At 44.7% G+C, this 19,958-nt stretch overlaps 1 protein-coding gene and 1 long non-coding RNA gene across 2 annotated transcripts in view; both read left to right on the forward strand.

Moving 5' to 3' along the window:
* The window catches only part of RGSL1 (regulator of G protein signaling like 1), a 115,684-nt gene extending 99,982 nt beyond the window's left edge, over positions 1 to 15,702 (forward strand). The window contains exons 15-23 of the mRNA XM_021063761.1: positions 2,845 to 2,974; positions 6,554 to 6,728; positions 8,342 to 8,480; positions 8,726 to 8,850; positions 10,076 to 10,185; positions 11,093 to 11,254; positions 12,497 to 12,589; positions 14,075 to 14,141; positions 15,064 to 15,702. Coding sequence (XP_020919420.1) covers positions 2,845 to 2,974; positions 6,554 to 6,728; positions 8,342 to 8,480; positions 8,726 to 8,850; positions 10,076 to 10,185; positions 11,093 to 11,254; positions 12,497 to 12,589; positions 14,075 to 14,141; positions 15,064 to 15,097 — 1,035 coding nt within the window. The 3' untranslated portion in view covers positions 15,098 to 15,702. The remainder of the gene's footprint in view (positions 1 to 2,844; positions 2,975 to 6,553; positions 6,729 to 8,341; positions 8,481 to 8,725; positions 8,851 to 10,075; positions 10,186 to 11,092; positions 11,255 to 12,496; positions 12,590 to 14,074; positions 14,142 to 15,063) is intronic.
* The window catches only part of LOC110255523, a 34,229-nt gene continuing 30,686 nt past the window's right edge, over positions 16,416 to 19,958 (forward strand). The window contains exon 1 of the long non-coding RNA XR_002335960.1: positions 16,416 to 19,404. This is a non-coding gene — a long non-coding RNA (uncharacterized LOC110255523). The remainder of the gene's footprint in view (positions 19,405 to 19,958) is intronic.

Consider the following 19,958-nt stretch of genomic DNA (forward strand, 5'->3'; position numbering starts at 1 on the left):
GCTGGAAAAACTGGACAGCTGCATGTAAATCAATGAAACTAGAACACACCCTCACACCATGCACAAAAATAAACTCAGAATAGCTTAAAGACTTAAATGTAAGACAAGACACCATAAAATTCCTAGAAGAGAACATAGGCAAACTATTCTCTAAAATCAGCCATACAAATGTTCTCTTAGGTCAGTTTCCCAAGGCAATAGAAATAAAGACAAAAATAAACCAATGAGTCCTAATCAAACTGACAAGCTTGGAAACCACTTAAAAAAAAAAATCAAAAAGACAACCTACAGGAGTTCCCATCGTGGCGCAGTGGTTAACGAATCCGACTAGTAACCATGAGGTTGCGGGTTCGGTCCCTGCCCTTGCTCAGTGGGTTAATGATCCGGCGTTGCCGTGAGCTGTGGTGTAGGTTGCTGACGCGGCTCAGATCCCGTGTTGCTGTGGCTCTGGCGTAGGCTGGAGGCTACAGTTCCGACTCGACCCCTAGCCTGGGAACCTCCATATGCCGCGGGAGCAGCCCAAAGAAATAGCAAAAAGACAAAAAAAAAAAAAAAAAGACAACCTACAGAATGGAAGAAAATAGTTGCAAATGATGTAACTGACAAGGGCTTAATCTCCAAACAAACAACCCATACAACTCAACAGCAAAAAAACACCCATTGAAAAATGGGCAGAGGACCTAAATAGACATTTATTCAAAGAATACCTATGGATGGCCAGCAGGCGCATGAAAAAAAATGTTCAACATCACCAATTATTCGAGAAATGCAAAGTAATACTGCAATGAGGTACCTCTTCACACTAGCTATAATTAATAAGTCTACAAATAGCAAATGCTGGAGAGGGTGTATAGAAAAGGGAACCCTCCTGCACTGTTGTTGGGAATGTAAATTGGTACAACCCCTAAGGAACACAATATGGCGGTACCTCAGAAAACTAAATATCAAACTACCATATGATCCAGCAACCCCACTCCTGGGCATATATCCAGACAAAACTTTCATTCAAAAAGGTACATGCAGAAGCTCCTGGTGTGGCACAACAGGATAAGCAGCATCTTGGGAGTGCTGGGATGCATGTTTGATCCCCAGCTGGGCACAATGGGTTAGGAATCTGGCATTGCCACAGCTGCAGCTTAGTTTGCAGCTGTGGCTAAGATCTGATCCCTTGCCCCAGAGCTCCATATGCAGCAAGGCAGCAAAAAAAAAAAAAAAAAAAAGATACATGCACCTCCATTTTCATTGCAGCTCTATGCATAATAGCCAAGACATGGAAACAACCTAAATGTCCATTGACAGATGAATGAATTAAGAAGATATGGTACATATACAGAATGGAATACTACTCAGCCATAGAAAAGAACAAAATATTACTTGCAGCAACATGGATGGAGCTAAAGATTCTCATACTAAGTGAAATAAGTCAGAAAGAGAAAAACATACCATATGATATCACCTATGTGGGGAATCGAAAATATAGCACAAATTAACATATCTACAGACAGAAACAAATTCATGGACATAGAGAATGGACTTGTGGTTTCCAAGGGGGAGGGGAAGGGAGTGAGATGGATTGGGAGTTTGGGGTTAGTAGATGCAAACTATTACATTTAGGACAGATAAGCAGTGAGGTCCTGTGTATATCACAGGGAACTCTATCCAATCACTTGTGATAGAACAGGATAGAAGATAATACGAGAAAAAAAGAACATATATATATATATATATATATATATATATATATATATATGTATAACTGGGTCACTTTGCTGTACAGCAAAAATTGACAAAACATTGTAAATCAACTATAATAACAATTTTTTAAATAAAAAATAAAAAGCTTTTTGAAGATAGGAATTCTCTGGTGGCCTAGTAGTTGGGTAGTTTAGTAGTTGGGTTCAGCTATGTCACTGCTGAGGCTTTAGTTCAATCCCTGGCCTGGGAAATTCCGAATGCCATGTGCACTGCCAAAAAAATAAAAGGAGTTGTTTACACTGTACCCTGTGTTACTTCAACACTTGCTAAAGGAACAATTAAAAATAAATAATCCAGGGTTTTTTTTAAAAAAAGATTTAAAAATTAAACCAATTATAATGGAAAAAATAAAAATCATTTAAAAATGAATAAATTTTCTTTTACCTTTTAACTTAAAAAAAAAAAGATTAAAAAAATAAATAAAGCCATGCTTACATTGAGGGATCTCTATAGAATGAGTCAGCTGAACTAGTTGATCAACTAGATTCCTTCTGGCTCTAAATATCAGTTTATCAAGAGGTAAATAAACCGGAGAATGGCCACTGGGCATCAAGAAATGGATGAAGAAACATAACATGCATTTGTGTGTGTTCATGTGTGTGTGGGGGGGGTTGTATGACTATGTGCATGTTGCTATATTTCTCTTTTCGTAATGCTTAGAAATGGTTTACTCACTTCCTAATTTCAACATTTCAAAATCTGCCTGAGCCATTATCCCCTTCTTGTGAGTCACACTTATGTCTGTCCTCTGCTTCTTCCTGTTTTTAGCTCACACTCCCTCTCCCAATCATGGCATTTCAGATCTTCACTGTAGAAAAACTACGGTAGAAGGAGCATTGCCAATGGCCCCAGCCATGCCTGGGTGAAGCCACAATCTTCCATTCGGCAGCCCCTTGTTCTGGGGAGGATTATACAAGTTCTCTGACCTGAGTTTCCTCACCTTTAAACTGGAGCTAAAAATTATTCCTTTTAAAGGAGATGTTTTGAGGATTAAATGTAATGAATGTCAAGTTTCTGACTCGTAGTAGACTCTCACGCAGCAAGCTATGTTAATGTAGGGACTTGTCATACTCCTTTCTCTTTGCACAGAAGAGAGGCTGTCTGAAGATGATCAGTTTCATCCAGAGCTTCTGTAGGTACCGCAGGTTTATGTCTAATCCCCATAAGCGCCAGGAATTTGAAGACTATCTTCGCCTGGAAATGCACAACACCAAGGAAAGTAAGTCACTTCTCTATTTACTCCCCTTCTCTATTGATATTTTTAGCTACAAGGGTTAGCCCAGGTAAGAAGCTGCAGAGCTTGCTGCTTTGTGTCGTGCTGTTACAGAACCAAACCTGGGTCTGCTAACCTGCCTGCAGTACAGCCAGTCTGTTGACCCTGGGTCGTGGTGAAGCAAAGTACAGTGTTTATTGCAAGGCATCCAGCATAGAGCCAAGCAAAGAGCATGGGCAGCTCATGCTCAAAACCCTGAACTCAGAGTTCCCGTCATGGCTCAGTGGTAATGAACCCAACTAGTATCCATGCAGATGCAGGTTTGATCCTTGGCCTTGCTCAGTAGGTTAAGGACCCGGCATTGCTGTGAGGTCACAGACTCGACTCAGATGTGGCATTGCTGTGGCTGTGGTGTAGGCTGGCAGCTACAGCTCTGATTTGATCCGTAGACTGGGAACCTCCATACCATGGGTTCAGCGCTAAAAAGACAAAGACAAAAAAACAAAAAACAGAAAACAAACAAACCAACCTGAAATCCCCAGTGGCTTTTAGAGAAGGGTTTTTAAAGGCAAGGTGACAGAGAGGATCACAGAGTACCTGATCAGCTCATGGGCATTCTTCTGATTGGTGGTGAGGTAATTAGGAGTCAACATCATCAGCCTTCTTGTTCCAACTGGTCTGGAGTCTACCTGCTGTTGGTCAGCATGTAGTTAACTTCTTTCACCTGGTAGGGGTTCTAGTATCTGTAAAACAACTTAAAGATATGGCTTAGAATATTATCTACAGCCCTCGAGGAGAAACTAAAGGTCCTTGACATTGTTTTATGGCTAAACTATTGTTATTTTATCTTGCTTGGCCGTTTACCTTGGTTTCTGAATTTTCTCACTTTTCTGATTAAAGTTGCTCTTTGGAACTCTGGGAAAGCCTAGGAAGCTAAAGGAGGCAGGGGATGTGGGGTAGGGGTGAGGGGGTATCTGTTCCTGGGAAGGCCCCGAAATAATTCCATGTAATTAATACATGTAAAGCATCTTAAAACTATTCATGGCATTAGTAAGTGCTATAAAAGGGTTAGCCACTGTATGGTAAAAGAATCTGAAAAAGAATGGATATATATGGGTGATTCACTTTGCTGTACTCCTGAAACTGACACAATATTGTAAGTCAATTATACTCTAATAAAATTTTTTTAAAAAGAACTAGCCAGTATTCTTGCTATTTTTATATAATTGTGATGAGTGATCCTGATGATAATTGCAGAGAAACCCTAACTAGTCAAGGAAGAGGCTCAGGGAAGATTTCTCCCAGAAGATAACATAAAGTTGAGTTTTCAGGAATTAGCAAGTTAGGTGGGCAAAATAGGACAGGAGCAACTTCTAGGTCTGCATAGAATCTTAAAATAAGAAAAAGGATGATGCAGTTTAGGAACTGCAATCAGGGAAGTTGGACTACAAGTTAAGAAAATGGAGAAAAGTACCTGAGATAAAAACGGGGGAATTAATAGTGACAAGTCTCTTCTCTCTTGATGACTTTTGAGTTGTTACAACTTTCACTTTAACAAATAAAACTTTTTGTTTTGTAATTGCTTAGCAACCAAATATTTAGGATTTAAGGCTACCCTCATTTCTTCTTTTAAATAAAAATCAGCTCAAACCTTAACGGCGTAGAATGGTAGGAAGTCCAATTTTACCCTTCTTCAACTCCCCACGTCCCAGTATTGTATGACAGCCAATGACAAAGGCACTTCAGCAGTTCAGTGGGAGAGCTGCTTGATCTGCTGCCTATTACTGTAGTTTAGCCTCTTCCAATATTGTCATGTCCTTCAATTAACGGATCCATTTATCATTATGAGAGGACTTTGTGAGTAATTTTTTTTTCCCTTTCTTTCTTGCTTGCTTGCTTGCTTTTACTTTTTGTCTTTTTAGGGCCACATCTGTGGCATATGAAAGTTCCCAGGCTAGGTAGGGGGTCTAATCGGAGCCACAGCTGCCCACCTACACCATAGCCACAGCAACTCGGGATCCAAGCCATGTCTGCGACCTACACCACAGCCCACGGCAATGCTGGGTCCCCAACCCACTGAGCGAGGCCAGGAATCCAACCCAAATCCTCATGGATACTAGCTGGATTCATTTCCGCTGAGCCACAATGGGAACTCCGTGGGTAATATTCATTTATCTGAAATGTACTTTGGTAATGAACATAATCATTCCAGCTCTCTTTTTATTAGTGTTAGCATAAATACCTAATTTCATTTTTGTATTTATAATCTATTTATGCCTTATATTTAAAGTGCTTTTCTTGTAGCCAGCATAGAGTTGGGTCTTGCTTAAAAAAATCCAACCTGACAACCTTAGCTCAGTTGAGAGACAATTGTTAAATATTCAAGAATGTTGTGAGCCAGTTGATAAACAAGTGACAGCTTGATATCAACCACAGTGGGAGTATTTACTACAGAAATTAACAAATAATCCAAATTGGGTTTTCCCTCCACTGCAAGAGCTGCTTTACAGGTATACCACTGATTCTGGGTTTTTTTAGGGATTGATTTAGCACCTCTTTTCCTAAAATACCCAAAAATCATATCAACATTCTCTGTTATCCAGACTTTTTTCCCTTCAGGCTCAAGTCTAAGAGATAAAGATAGATTGTAGGGCGGTAGAGAGGGACCTTGTGTCTTTTTCAGTGATGTACCCCTAGGACCTTGTCCAATGGGACATAACATGTGGTGGGTATCTCTTGAATGTTGTAGTTATCCTCCCACCCTATATGTAACATTGAGCCAAAAGGAACCCTACTTAGGCCATAGGGAGCGCCAATCTCACATCAGTTATTCCTGAACAGATATTCAGAATAAAGGGCTTAATAAAGGGATAGTACCTTCTGGAGCTGAATTAGACAATTTTCCTAAACCAGGCAGTTAACCAAGGTCTCCTTGTCAGTCTAGCCCCAAAGAGTTCTCAGCCCCAAATCCCTGTGAAAGGATTTCTTTGGCTATATCTTAGTCAAGAAATTTTCTAAGTGTCTTACTTTTCTGAGTCACAATCTAAACCTTCTAGAAGCTTCAGTGCTTTTCTTTACGCATTTCTGTCTCTTTCCCACTCAGTTTCTAATAAACTTCTTCTTTTGCTCTTCATGTTTACCTTTTATTTTGTGTTGTTTTCCCAGTGTACTTCTAAATGATTTCCCTGATAAACCTTGAGTAAGCATTATAGGAACCACACAGTCCATTTTGAAAGTCACATAGGCAGTTTCTGCAGAAATGTTGGGGATTAGCCTAACTTCTGTGTTGATTGTATTTCTAATATTAGTCAAGCACCAGGAAAACATCGTTCGGTAATCAGTTGTTTTGTTTTGTTGCTTTGCTTTTGGTAAGTATGTTGTCATACTAGTCTGACAGAAGGCTTGCTAGCAGCCTTTGAAATCTAAATAAAAGGTTGAGCCCAGAGGTGGGACCCCTATTTCAAAAGGGCTAAAGGTGAGCCCACAGTTTCTTTTGGTCATTTTGATCAGGCTCGGGTTGAAGACTTCGGTCTTGAGAATGATGTCGTCACACTAGATGCTAATTCCTTTCTCTTTGTCTCTCAGATTTTGCCGCATCACCAAACATATCAGGACGCCCATTCTCAAATCCCACCGGGAGCCGGAGCACAGATCACGAGAATGGAGACGGAACCCTCATGAAGCGCCGGCTATTTGGCCACAGGATTATTACTGTCAACTTTGCAATCAATGATTTGTATTTCTTTTCTGAAATGGAGAAGTAAGTTTTCCATCTCTCCTTCTCCTCATGGCTTCCCATAATTTGTTTCTCCCAACAAAACGGCAGCTCCGCTAGGTAGGAGTCGCCCTCTGAAAATCTCACTGAACTTTGAAGGAAGAGTAGGGGTTAGTGAGAATTTTTTTTTTTTAAGTGTTCAAGAGGGAGGCAAGTGAGGAGCAGGAAAAAGTACCAGACTGAACAGCCTTCCCTGCTGCTGCTCCATTTCCCATCACCGTCATCTCTGCCTTCTCATTAGCCCTCTACAAACTACTCTCTGCGTAGCAGCCAGAGCAGCCTTTTCTCAGTGTAAACCACACTATATCACTCTCCTGCCTGAAATGTTCCAGCGGCTTCCCAGTACCACTGGGATAAAGTCCAAACCTCCTCTCACTGCCTAAAGGGCTCCAGGTGAGCAGGGCCTGCCTGCATCTTGGAGCTCACCTCATGCTACTCACCTCCTGCCCCACGCTCCAGCCATGAGGGTCTCTGCTCTGTCCACTCACACACCCTGAGCTGGTGCCTGCTTCAGAGCCTTTGCATTCGCTGCCCACTCTTGGGGAAGACTCCCCTGCCCCCCAGGTCATCAGCTGACTGTTTTTTTTCTTTCTCATTGTTCAAGTTTCAGTGGCCACCCCCTTCCCAATCCCATCATCCCCTTTTGTCATCTTCATAGCACTCTACGGCATAGTGAATTATTCATCTATTTTCTCAGATGCCTTCTTCCTCTCATTGGTTATAAACTCCTGGAAAGCAGTACTTTGTTTACTGTGTTCACTGCTGAACCCCAGCTCCTGGAATTGCACCTGCGGAGTAAACCCTTAACAAATGTCCGCTGGTTGATTGTATGAATGGACATGCAAAACAGGCTTCTAACGGAAAGCCCTTGGTATTCTCCTCTGAGAAAGATTTAAAATGGTTAAGATTAGAATGGTCTAGAGGAGGAAACGGTGTACTTAAGGTAAGGTATACCTGACACATTTTGGTTAGGAAAAGAGTGTTGCTAGGAGACAGAAAGCAGAATGGTGGTTGCCAGGGCCTTGGGGAAGGGAGGAATGGGAGTTAATTTAAAGAATATGCGGTTTTTTGGGGAAGGTAGGAAAAGTCCTGGAGCTGAATGATGGTGATGATGACGCAGTTTATGTGGCTGTACTTAATGCCACTGACCTCTACACTGAAAAATGATGAAACCAGTAAGTTTTATGTTATACGTATTTTATTAGAGTAAAAATGTTTGAAGAAAAGGCATATGTTGCTTCAGGCAGTGGTGGTAATTATGAGAGGGTCAGCACAAGAGAGGAAAGAAAGAGCAAGGTAGTCCTCAGCCTTGAAGTACTCAGAGGCAAAACTGATGAAGGGGTCGGGGAAGTAAAGAAGGAAAAATGGGATGAATAAGGGTATTTGTGGTGAAGAAATACTCTTGAACAAGCATTGTATATCATCTGATATATGGTAGGTACTCAGTTTTTGCCAATGGATGAATTATGATTGAATGAATGAAGTCACAACCTGACTTAGGACTGGCCCTTTTTTAAGGCCAGAACTAGGGCTAGACCAGCTGCAAGATTTAGTCTTCATTTTCTCCTTGCTGATTTCTTCCTTACTCTTCTTTTTAGATTTAATGATTTGGTGAGTTCAGCTCATGTGCTGCAAGTCAACCGGGCATACAACGAGAATGACGTGATGCTAATGAGGTCCAAAATTAGCATTATCCTAAAGCTCTACCTGCATTCGGAGGTCCCTCCTAGGCTGAGGGTAAGAAGGACTCCCACTTCTCTCTGGCCTTTTGCCAAGAAGCATTTCCCCCACAAAACCCCCCAAAGCTGATTGCAAAGCACTGCCTAAGTCTGGGTTGACCAGATGTCCTTTACCTAGCAGCCCCATGAAAAGCTTCTGCCTTCTGGGGTGGGGGTGGAGGGTCTCAAAAGTCCCAGGGCCAAAAGAGATTTCCTGCCTCCCCTGGAGCATCTGCCAGTGACGGGCTTCCACTCTGTGGGTAGGTGAACATCTCTGAATCCCAGAAGGATGCCATCTTTGCTGCCATTACAGAGGGCCACCTAGATCGGAGCATTTTCCACGGGGCTATCATGGCTATCTTCCCTGTCATTATGTACTTCTGGAAAAGGTAACTGTCTCCCGTCACCTGAGGACCATGAGGTCAGGAAAATACATTTGATCTTCTGGAGACTTTGCTGTCTTCCTCTAGCCCTCTGTTTCAGTTTCACAGGAACTAAGATGATGTATTCCTATCCTACTCACTCTCTCTGCCCTTTGCACTCTCTCAATGAACCCTGAATCAGAGGGTGGAAGGCCAAGGAAGACAGCGGATCAGAATGCCTGGCTGCCACTTCTCCCCTGGACTTGCTTGGAATAGGTGTTGGGTTTTCTTAGATGTAGGTTCCTCAGTTAAGAATGAGGGTGGACCATAGCTACTTAGGGAGAAATTCTGTCAAGACTCACACCGTTGTGATTATATTTAAGGGGCCTCGTGGAGACTATAAACCAGAAAAGCTTTGTTCTGTTATGTTCCAATCCCATAATTACCCCTAGGGCCCAGTTGCTAGATAGTTCCCTTTTCAAAAGGAACATTCAAGTTTTTATTCCAGATCTCCCAAGATTAAAGTGGCAAGTGTGGCAACTAACTCAATATGAAAATATGATGAGGAAGCTATGAAGGCCAAAACACAAAACTAACACAAAAGGAGTTCTCTGGTGGCCTAGCGAGTTAAGGATCTGGCAGGTTCGATCCCTAGCCTGGTAACTTCTGCATGCCATGGGTGCAGCCAAAAATAATAAATAAATAAAACAAAGTATCTACGCAATAAATCCAACCTGTGGCTCGCTGGTCCCCCGTGGTTTGGACCAGGAGACTAGCCCAAGTTCTCCCATCTACTTATTTCCTGCTGCGATTGGGCCAGGGTCAACTCCAGGGCAAGGGCTGTTGGGAATGAGTGAGGGGATCCTGGCCCTCAGTTAATGGACCAGATGGAAACCAAGGATCAGACCCGAGAGGAGGCCAGTCAGACACTCTGGCTCTACCAGGTGAGGGGAGCGATCTCCTAGTCTAACGCTGAGGCGAGCACCCCGCAGTGAGCCCCTCCCAGGCCTGAGCGCTACAGAGCCTTTATATCCACTGGGGGTTCCAGAAGCAAGTCCCCACCTCAGGCAAAGAGGAGGCCTCAGAGGAAGGGCCTCTGACACGCGGCACCGTGAGGCCAAGGGCTCTACTCGTCTCTGTTGCACGCGCCCTCTCTGTGAGCCCTGGTCCCGACCCAGTGCCCCTGTGCTCCACGATCCAGCGCTTTCACCTGGGAGTTTTCTCCCTGTGACCAGAGCCATTTTTCTCACAGGTTTTGTTCCTGGAAGGCTATTCGCTCTTACTTCCTGTACAGGGGGAAGAAGTTCAAGGACCAAAAACTTTCTCCAAAGTCTGTGTACAAGCACCCTCCTTGGAGCGGAGGTAAGCTCCACCATGACCCACAGCCCCGTTCTCTAGAAGGCGAGACTCATGAAGGGAGAGCGAGGGCTGGAGGGACCAGCTGTAAGCCCTCCCAGAAGGCCTTTGCTGGGTGGGTGGGGGCTGGGGGTATCTCATTAACTTGGTCCTCAGAGAAGCAGTAAAGTATATTTTCTCTGTGGCTATCAGCGTTAGCAAAAGGGCGCCCCACACATGCACTGCTCCCCAGCAGGCCTTACCGGGACGCCTCTGGGTATGCAGGTCACGGACCATGTGGTGGGGAATTGGAGGTGACCAGCGCTTTACTGCTGCTGGTGAAGCCCCTGCTCCCACTGTCTCCATTCAGCCCTTCCGTGTATTTTATAGCATTAAGTGAGGGAGTTAAAAAAGTGGATGTAGGTAGACCTCTCAGCTCTGATCCTTAGTTTCCGTCTTGTCCCTTAACTGAAGGCCAGGACCCCCTCACAGATTCCCAACAGTTCCCTTCATGGTTCAGTGGGTTATGAACCCGACTAGGATCCATGAGGATGTGGGTTTGATCCCTGGCCTCGCTCAGCGGGTTGAGGATCCGGTGTTGCCGTGGCTGTGGTGTAGGCTGGCAGCTGTAGCTCCGATTCGACCCCTAGCCTGAGAACCTCCGTATGTCGTGGGTGTGGCCCTAAAAAGAAAAAAAAAAGTGGATGTAGAGTATGATTTTGATGTGATAAACATATATAAATCTTTATGTATATATGCAATTTTTATGAAACATGGGAAAGAACTTAGAAATGAATTATTAATGGAATTATCTGAGTCATGTGATTATGAGCTTATGAGTTATGAGATTATGTGAATAGATAATATTAACATAATATATAATACATTTATAAGTCAATAAATATATACATATATGTGTGTTTTCTTAACACAGAGCAGTTAAACTCATCCCCTTTCCTGAAACCTGTGCCACGATCTGTACTTGAGCAACAGGGAAATTTAAAGAGAGGGAGGAGGAGGGGGCACAGGGCAGTGCCTGACGAGGGCAAGGCTGAATGTCTCTGCAGTGAAAATTTCGGGGAACCAAAGACAACAGGTCTGTGAATCTAATCGTACCAGCATCGGGACAAAGTCTGGTGATAGGACAAGATAGGACAGCAGCTGCTTGTCCCCTGATGGAGCTGAGCATTCCATCGTTTCAGTTCAAACCTGCCCCATCCCCGTGTCCATTTCCCCAGAGGCTCACCCCTGCCCTCACTCCAGCCCTTACAGACAAGCACCCCACCTCCTCCTCGGACTGTAAATGAGGGCCCTTGAGACCTAAATCCATCTCTGGCCAGCCTGCCTGGCCAGGAAAGCAACTCTGGCTGTAGAGTGATCTGCCCCTTTGAGAAGGTCCTCACTCTAATTTGAAGCAACCACCTACCTTTCTGGCTGCCGCCAACCCGAGGGTCAGTGAACATTGCTCGTTATCCTTGTCTTGACCTTGTGAAAGGTCACAGGAGCAGGCAGAAATCAGCAATCTTTTCAGTGTGTGGGGTAGAACACTGCTGGGGGTGTAAGGGCTTATTTAGGGTATGGGTGGGGGTAGGGGAAGAGGGGGGAGTAGTTAGAGGAAAAGATGAGGGAGGTAGACAGGCAGGGCAGGCAAATGATACTCGGGGAGAAGCCAGAAAATGTTCCTTAGTGGTAGCCCCAGAGCTCCCAGCCTTTGGCTCATTTCCTTTTTTTTTTTTTTTTTTTGCTTTTTTAGGGCCACACTACACACTAGTGGCATATGGAAGTTCCCAGGCTAGGGGTCGAATCAGAGCCACAGCTGCCGGCCTACGCCACAGCCCCAGCAACGTGGGATCCAAGCCACATCTGTAACCTACACCACAGCTCACGGCAACGCCAGATCCCTGACTCACTGGTGAGGCCAGGGATGGAACCTGAGTCCTCACGGATAATGGTCAGATTCATTTCCTCTGCACCTCAACGGGAACTCCTTTGGCTCATTTCCTGCTGCTGAGCTTCAGGGAAGCAAATCCTCAAATCTTTTCTGATGTCTGAAGTTGGAAGAGGGCAGCAAGATGCCCTGAGCTAAGTGTCAGGCCCCTCGAGCTCTAAGCCTGGAGAATCATGGTGTGGGACCAAGGGGCCTGGGCCACCTTGCTTCCCCTCTCTCAGCCTCACACCCCTGAGGTCAGATACAGAGGCTTGGGTTTAGATCATGTTCTATTACTAACATCCTATAATCCAAAGAATATGAAACGAGCTTTCTTGCTGCCTTACAAAGATTTATGTCATGGGGTGTTGCTATAAGGGTTTTTAATATGCCACCTTCTTTCTTCCCCAGGAGACCACGCTATCTTAAGATTCACTTTGCTCAGGGGTATTGAGTGGTTGCGGCCTCAACAGCGGGAAGCAGGGGGAAGTCCGATCCAATACTGTGAGTTGGAGTTGGAACCCCATTGGTATCAAAAGTCTACCACTCAATTAGAGGGTAACTGGAAGGCCAGTTCAGCCAATCTCATTACAACCATGAGGAAACCAAGATCCCCTAAATGTAAAGTGACTCTGCCACTCACAAGAGGTGGAGTGAGAACTGGGTCTCCTGAGCATCCTTCCAGGACTCTGTGTGCAGCTCTCATTTGAAAAATCGTATCTTCCTGACTATAGCCCATGACAGGGTCTCTTGAAAGCAGATGCCTTAATCTTCTCTGTATCCCTCCTGGCTCCTGGGCCCATTTTCAGGCCTGGTGGGTGATTTTTTTTTTAATTTATTTTTTATTGTTATTTCTTTTTTTTATTACTCAATGAATTTTATTACATTTATAGGTGTACAACCATCATCACAACCAAATTTTATTGCATTTCCATCCCAAACCCTCAGTGCATCCCTCCAGCCCCCAACTGGTGGGTGATCTTTATTAAGAGACAATTGTGAAGTTCCAGTTGTGGCTCAAAGGTAACAAACCCAACTAGTATCCATGAGGATGCAGGTTCAATTCCTGGCCTCACTCAGTGGGTTAAGGATCTGGTGTTGTCATGACCTGTGACGTAGGTTGCAGACATGGTTCCGATTCTTCATTGCTGTGCCTTGGCGTAGGCCAGCAGCTGCAGCTCCAATTCATCCCCTAGCTTGGAAACTTCCTTATGCAATGGGTGTGGCCCTAAAAAGAAAAAAAAAAAAGAGAGAGAGAGAGAGAGGGACAACTGTAACATCCCAATGGTTGCTTTTTCCTCCCACTGAGAGCACCTGCTGGTTGGAACAGGACCTCCGTCCTCCACCTCCTACTTTCAGAGGTTCCTACTCCTGATCTTCTTATCCCTGTAATAACACTCTGGCCCTAGCTTCTCATACTGGGACCCCTGTTACATCCGCTTTCTTCCCTGCCTTCAGCCTCAAGGAGTCAGTCCCACTCCAGGCACCAAACCTATCTCTTTATCAGCATGGTCTCTCCCAACAAGCCTTCTCCCAGTTGTCAATGTTTATTTCCAGGTCAGAGGATACTGCTCCTCTGCTTCTTGAAGGCCTGCGATGCCAGCTTGCCCTGCTTGATCATTCATGTATGTCCCTCCTGTGATTAATGGAGGAGGCCACTATGGAACATTGCCCATGATCTATAGGATCTGAACAGCCCCCAAAGTCCTATGATTCTAGTGTTCATCTAGCAATGAGTCTCTTTATTTCACTTCCTTGGGTCTTTGGGGTTGGCCTCATGACCTGTCCATCCAGATGAACTGTCTCCCAGGACTAAAAATATTGCAGCATACAAACCAGGTCTCCTGGATGTCCCTGTAGCCTCACTGCTTCCCTTGTCCTTCCCACCTTCTTCTCTAGAGGCGCTCCCTGGAAACGGTCCTGGAATGGCCCTCCAGTGAGTGACTGTGCCATGAGTTCTGACGCATTTCTCTTTATGTTTGTCTTTAGCTTCATCTAGCATCCTCACCCACTCCAGACATGCAGTCTCCACCATGCAGCTGTATCCTGTCCCAGGGTAGGCACGGGCCGGAAGTTCTGTTCTTCGGTTCAGAGCTGCTCTGTCCAAGTGTACGAAGGGAGTTGGGGGAGAAACCTCCCAGAGACCTGGCTCTACATCGTGACCCTCCTTGGCCTACAGAACCAAGAAGTTGAGCTTGCTGTTTCCCTAGAGGCTTATAGTCAGGGTAGTGAGGGAAGGGTTTCTCTGTGGGTGGTCGTGCACCTCCACCCAAGACAAACACTTTTAGGAAATGGGAGTCCCTGACCCAATTTCCAGTAGAATGCTATTGTCCGGGGAAGGGTCCCAGATGGTCTTTTATTTCTGGCTTCCCTAATTCTCCAGTCCTTCAGGGTAAGCTGCATAAAATGGGAAAGAAGAGCTGTTCTGCTTGGTAGGATACTGGCAATAGGAATGGAACAGTTTTGAGACTGTCAAAACCTGATGTAGCCTAATTGCCTTCTTTTTTCTATTCTGACTTCTGTACAAACACCAGAGTGGGACTGGGGCTGAGTTACAGCTGTAGGAGTATATCCAGGGGACCATGGAAACCGTACCAAAGAGCTTCTTAAAGGTCCAGGTTATAGACAGCAGGCTCTGCCAATGGCAGGCCTGGTTTCTCACCAACCATCCCACCTTCTCAGACTTGCTGCAAGTCCAACAGGGGCTTGGCGCTTCCCAGGAATCATTTGCTAGTGCTAGTCCCTGGAAGGCAAGCTGGAGACTTGGGATCTCTTTACACAGAAATGCAAAGCGTTGCTTCAGAGGTTATGCATTCTTGGGGAGGAAGAACAATAGGGGCCCTGTACTAAAGGCAAAGAGTTTTGGTTTTGGCCATTGCCATACTTAAAGGAAATGACAACAACCAACCCACAGAGGGTACAGTGTCAGTTACCTCATTGCCATTGTGGTGACTGGCCATTCTTCTCTCTTCCTTTAGACCCAAGTTACCCGGCACCAAGAAGAAGAAGTAATCGAGTCAGGCCCCCACCAGAGGCACATGATCTCTTAGAAGCCTCCTCCCACTGACAGAACCCTTTCTGGTCGGAAACAAGATGCCCTCATGCCATCTGCCTTGGGAAGATCAGTGGGGCAGCAGCCTAGACATGGCAGGACCGGACTGCAGTGGGTAAGATGCAGGCGGAGAGCATGAGCAGAAGCACCTGTGCCCTCCCTGACCCTGGAGGTCCTGTCAGAGTTGGTCTTTCCACAGTGGGTGTGTAACATAACAACTACCCTTGAGGTCAGGGGCCCTGGGTTCCAGTCTCACTCTGCAGCTGTTATGACTTTGAGCAAATCCTTGACTCAAGGCTACTGAAGAATCCCAGGACAACTGTATGCAGATGGCATTAAACATTCTAGGAAACAGGTGCTGTTTTTATCAGATGGGATCTTTTATTGCCAGGGTCTTCCAATGGACTCACACCCATTGTCTCAGTGTGAGTAACCATGTCTAAAATCATTGATTTTTATTTTATTTTTTCTTTTATGGATTATAACATTTATTTATTTTTACTTTATAATGATTTTTACTTTTTTCCATTTAACTGGTTTACAGTGTTCTGTCCATTTTCTACTGTGCAGCAAGGTGACTCAGTCACACATACATGTACACATCCTTTTTTCTCACATTATCCTGCTCCATCATAAGTGACTAGACATAGTTCCCAGTGTATACAGCAGGATCACATTGCTTATCCATTCCAAAAGCAATAGTTTCAATCTATTAACCCCCAATTCCCAATCCATCCCACTCCCTCCCCTTCCCCTTCCCCCTTGACAACCACAAATGAAGAACTGCCACACACACACACACCACACACACACACACGCACACACACACACACGCACACACACACACAGAGAAGGTAAATGATTTTCCCAATATCACCAGGTAGTAAATGGCCGAATTTGGACTAGAACACACCACTTCTGAATCTTGAGCCAGTTTTCATTGAATGGTCACCATCTACACAACTTCTCACCCAAAAGAAATTGTTCTTCCATAGAATTCTGTCCATTTGCCAACTAATAGAAAAAGAGACTCTTGAGAAAAATTTTGACCTAAAAGCCTAAAATATTGTCATCATTGTTTTTTTGTTCTTTTTTTGTTTTGTTTTGTTTTTCTGTTGAATGAAGAATTATTTTTTTGTTTGGTTTGGTTTGGTTTGGGTTTTTTTGTGGGGTTTTGTTGTTGTTGTTGTTTGTTTGTTTTTTGTCTTTTTAGGGCTGCATGTGCTGCACATGGAAGTTCCCAAGCTAAGAGTCGAATCAGAGCTGCAGCTGCCAACCTAGGCCACAGCCACAGCAACTTGGGATCTGAGCTGCATCTGCGACCTACACCACAGCTCTGGCAACGCCAGATACTAGTTGGGTTCATTACTGCTGAGCCACAACGGGAACTCCTATTGTCATTGTTTTCAGACTGACTAGGCCCACTGAAGAAGAGAAAGATCATTTGAAACTGAGGTGGATTCATTTGAAACTGTGACCTTTGTCTGTTTCTTAATTCTCTCTCTTGCTGTGCACTCTCCCATGGGTATATTCATGTAGCGGTATACAGGCACATGCAAACATGTTATTTAAAAGGCCTCATGACACTTAACAAGGACAACTCTAAGGAGAAAAAAAAATTCTGCTCTTTGGTCTAGTCTTGTTGATTTCTTTCCACAGTTTCTTATCTCAGAGCTCCCAGAGCTAGCATGTTCTAACATCCGAATTAGGTAAGTGTCCCAAAGTCATTCACCTATAGAATGCAGGAAGGTAATATAAATGAGTAAAGTAATGCCAGGAGCAGTAGAGGCTGTGATGAGCTGCAGAATACAACTCAGAGGGGACCTCAACCGTCAGCTCTAGCCAGCCAACCCAGTGCTGCCAGAGCTGCTTATATGGGGGGAAAAATGAAAGAAAGAAAAGGAAGGGAGGAGGAAAAGAAGGAGGGAGGAAAAAGAGAAAAAAGAAAAAGGAAAACGAACAAAACATTTGGAATTGTTCTAACAAACGCAGGTCAAACAAAACTTGGCTGTGGGCGAGCCTGGCCCACAGCCCAACACATTGCTTTAAGCTTCTTCTTTCCCTGTAAAATTACATTTGGGTCCTGGGTCAACTTAGGTGGAATGAAAGAAGAGGAGAAATCAGGACAATAGACCCATAGGAGCCGCAAACCCCCAAGGAAAGGGCAGAAGAAGAGCCAGGTAAGGAAGCTGCTCTCCTCTAGTTTTCTGTTGCCACCATAACAAATGACCAGAAATTTAGAGGCTTAAAACAACCTGAAATCACTGTCTTTCAGTTCTGTGGGTCAGAAGTCTGACCTGGGATGCATGAGGCTCATGTGGGGTGCTGCGGACTGCTCCTGCCTGGAAGCTCTGGGGGTGGATCCGTTTCCTTGCTTGCGCAGGTTATTAGGAGAATCTAGTCCCTATGGTTGGAAACTAAGGTTTTGTTTCCTTGCTGGCTGTCAGCCTTTCTTTGCCTGATTGGAAAAGCCTCCACTCCTTAGTGGCAGACACAAGGCCATCGACAGCTCAACTGCAGGCTAGGTTTCCACATTCATCTCTTGCCTCTCCCCCGCGTGGACTCCATCCTCCAGCTACACACTTGTCTAAACCGCCCTGCCCTTTCTTCCTCACTGGGTGATTAGAGACATCACACGGGGATGCCTTCTGTTGTCTCCTCTCTCTCCTCGCCCTTCCCTGTTTCTGCAACACGTTTTTCCCCCCATTTTGGAGATCTAAGGTAATATAAATAGTAAAATAATGCCTGAGGGATAATCGGGAGCAGTAGAGACTGTGATGAGCCTCACCCACTAGACGATATACTTGAATTTTTTATTGAAGTACAGTTGATTTATAGTAGCATATAAATTTCAGGTGTATAGCATAGTAATTCAGGTATGTACACTCATATATGTACACACACACACATACATATACAAATTTTTCAGGTTCTTTTCCCTTATAGGTTATTATACAATATTGAGTATAGTTTCTTGTGTTATACAGTAAGTCCTTGTTTTTTATCTATTTTATACATAATAGTGTGTATTCGTTATTTCCAGCCTCGTCATTTATCCCTCCCCCGCTTCCCCTTGGGTAAGCGTAAATTTGTTTTCTGTGTCTATGGGTCTCTTTCTGTTTTGGAAATAAGTTCATTTGTTAGACTATATACTTTTGTAGGACAGAGGCCATAACCTATTTTTCTTCATACCTCCAGCACAGAGCTCAGTGTCATGCAGGTAATAGATGCCTCATAAATATGCATTGAATGCATGAGCAAATGAACCGTGCCAGGTGCTGGGAATGGAGTGGAAAAAACAGAACATGCAATTCATGCCTGCACTAGCCTGACAGCCAATTATACCAACCTCACGGTCCGTTAGACTAGACGGTGCTATTTACCAGGAAATTAAATCAGTAAGCAGTGCAAGTGTGACCAGCACAATAAAGAAAATATACCAGACTTCTCTAGTGAAACTTTTCTATGTGCAGTAATTCTTGATGCTTTCAGAACTTTATACGTTTGAAGGACGCTCACACAACCCATTCAGACAAAGGGTGACAGAAAGAGGCAAAGGAAAACAGAGCAAGAGAGCCTGAGCGATCTCCCCTCCACCTTCAGGAGCCTTCTCAGTTCTGTGTGCCCGGGAGTGGCGTAAATGGCACCTGTTTTCTATAGCAGTATGAGAAGACATCTGTCCTCATTTGCGGTGCCTCCTACTGATCTGGGCATCACTGCAGAGGAGGGGGCCGCTCCTGAGTGCAGCACCCCTGGGGGCCAGCCCTGACCCTGACCCTTACACCCCAACCAGCACTGCAGATCGTTAGCCAGAATAAAGGACGTCCACAGTGACCCTCCCTGGGCCTCCCACACTCACATTAAAGGACACAGGGAATCAGTATATTGCTCCCAAGAGGGATCCTCAAGGCACTTCCAATTCAAGAGATTAGTGGAAATACTGCTTCCCATCCTGGATAGAGACCACAGGCCAGCCAGTCTCATCCAGAGGCTCTGGCCCACAGCCGCATCCCTGACCGACAGAGTCCAGGCCAGGAGGCCCTGCTGCCCTTCCTTCAGAGCTCCAGTTTCTCCGTGAGGCAGGCTGGTTCTCAGTCCCCTCTCCACTGCCTAGGGACGTCGGGATCACCAGCACATCACCCAGCCTCTCTGAGTGCCGACCCCCTTGGGTGTGAAATGGCGCTGATGATGTCTACCTCACAGAGCTGTTTGGAGACTCACTTGAGCTCTTGCAGGCCAAGTGAACAACGCAGTGCCAGGCACAGAGGTAGGGCCAGGGATATTCGCTGCTGCCCCTCTTGTGCCGTTCCCCTAATTTCTCAGAACATGATGGAAGTGGTTGGCCAAGCATGGTATAAATAAAGTGCTAAATCTTGAGGAAAAATTCTGAACGCACTTCCTCCAACAGGGTACACAGTCCATGGTGGGTTGTGTGGCCAGGAATCCAAAGTTCCAGTTAATTCCTAGTGTATATGTAGTCATTTGGAGGATTTCAGTATGTTATATATTTACCATTAATTGAAGCTAAAAAGATTTCCTCCTGTGCCCTCTACATTCACACTCGGAGCCACTAGCTGATATTTCAAAATATCCTTGAAACTTTATTGAGCACTTACTTTGTAACAGCTGGGTTAGGAATTGTAAGACTTAAAACAGGCGAGGTAATGAAGATATAGAGAGGCCAGGTTTCTTCTAGCCTCTTGCTCTCATGATTTCTCAGGAGAACTCAGATATAAATCGTATCTTTGCCCTCTGTAGGTAAAGTGTTTTATTCCTCTGGCTTCTTTTAAGATCTTTATTTTTTATATTCTGCAGTTTGAA

Source organism: Sus scrofa, chromosome 9, assembly GCF_000003025.6.
Source record: "Sus scrofa isolate TJ Tabasco breed Duroc chromosome 9, Sscrofa11.1, whole genome shotgun sequence".
NCBI classification, from domain to species: domain Eukaryota; kingdom Metazoa; phylum Chordata; class Mammalia; order Artiodactyla; family Suidae; genus Sus; species Sus scrofa.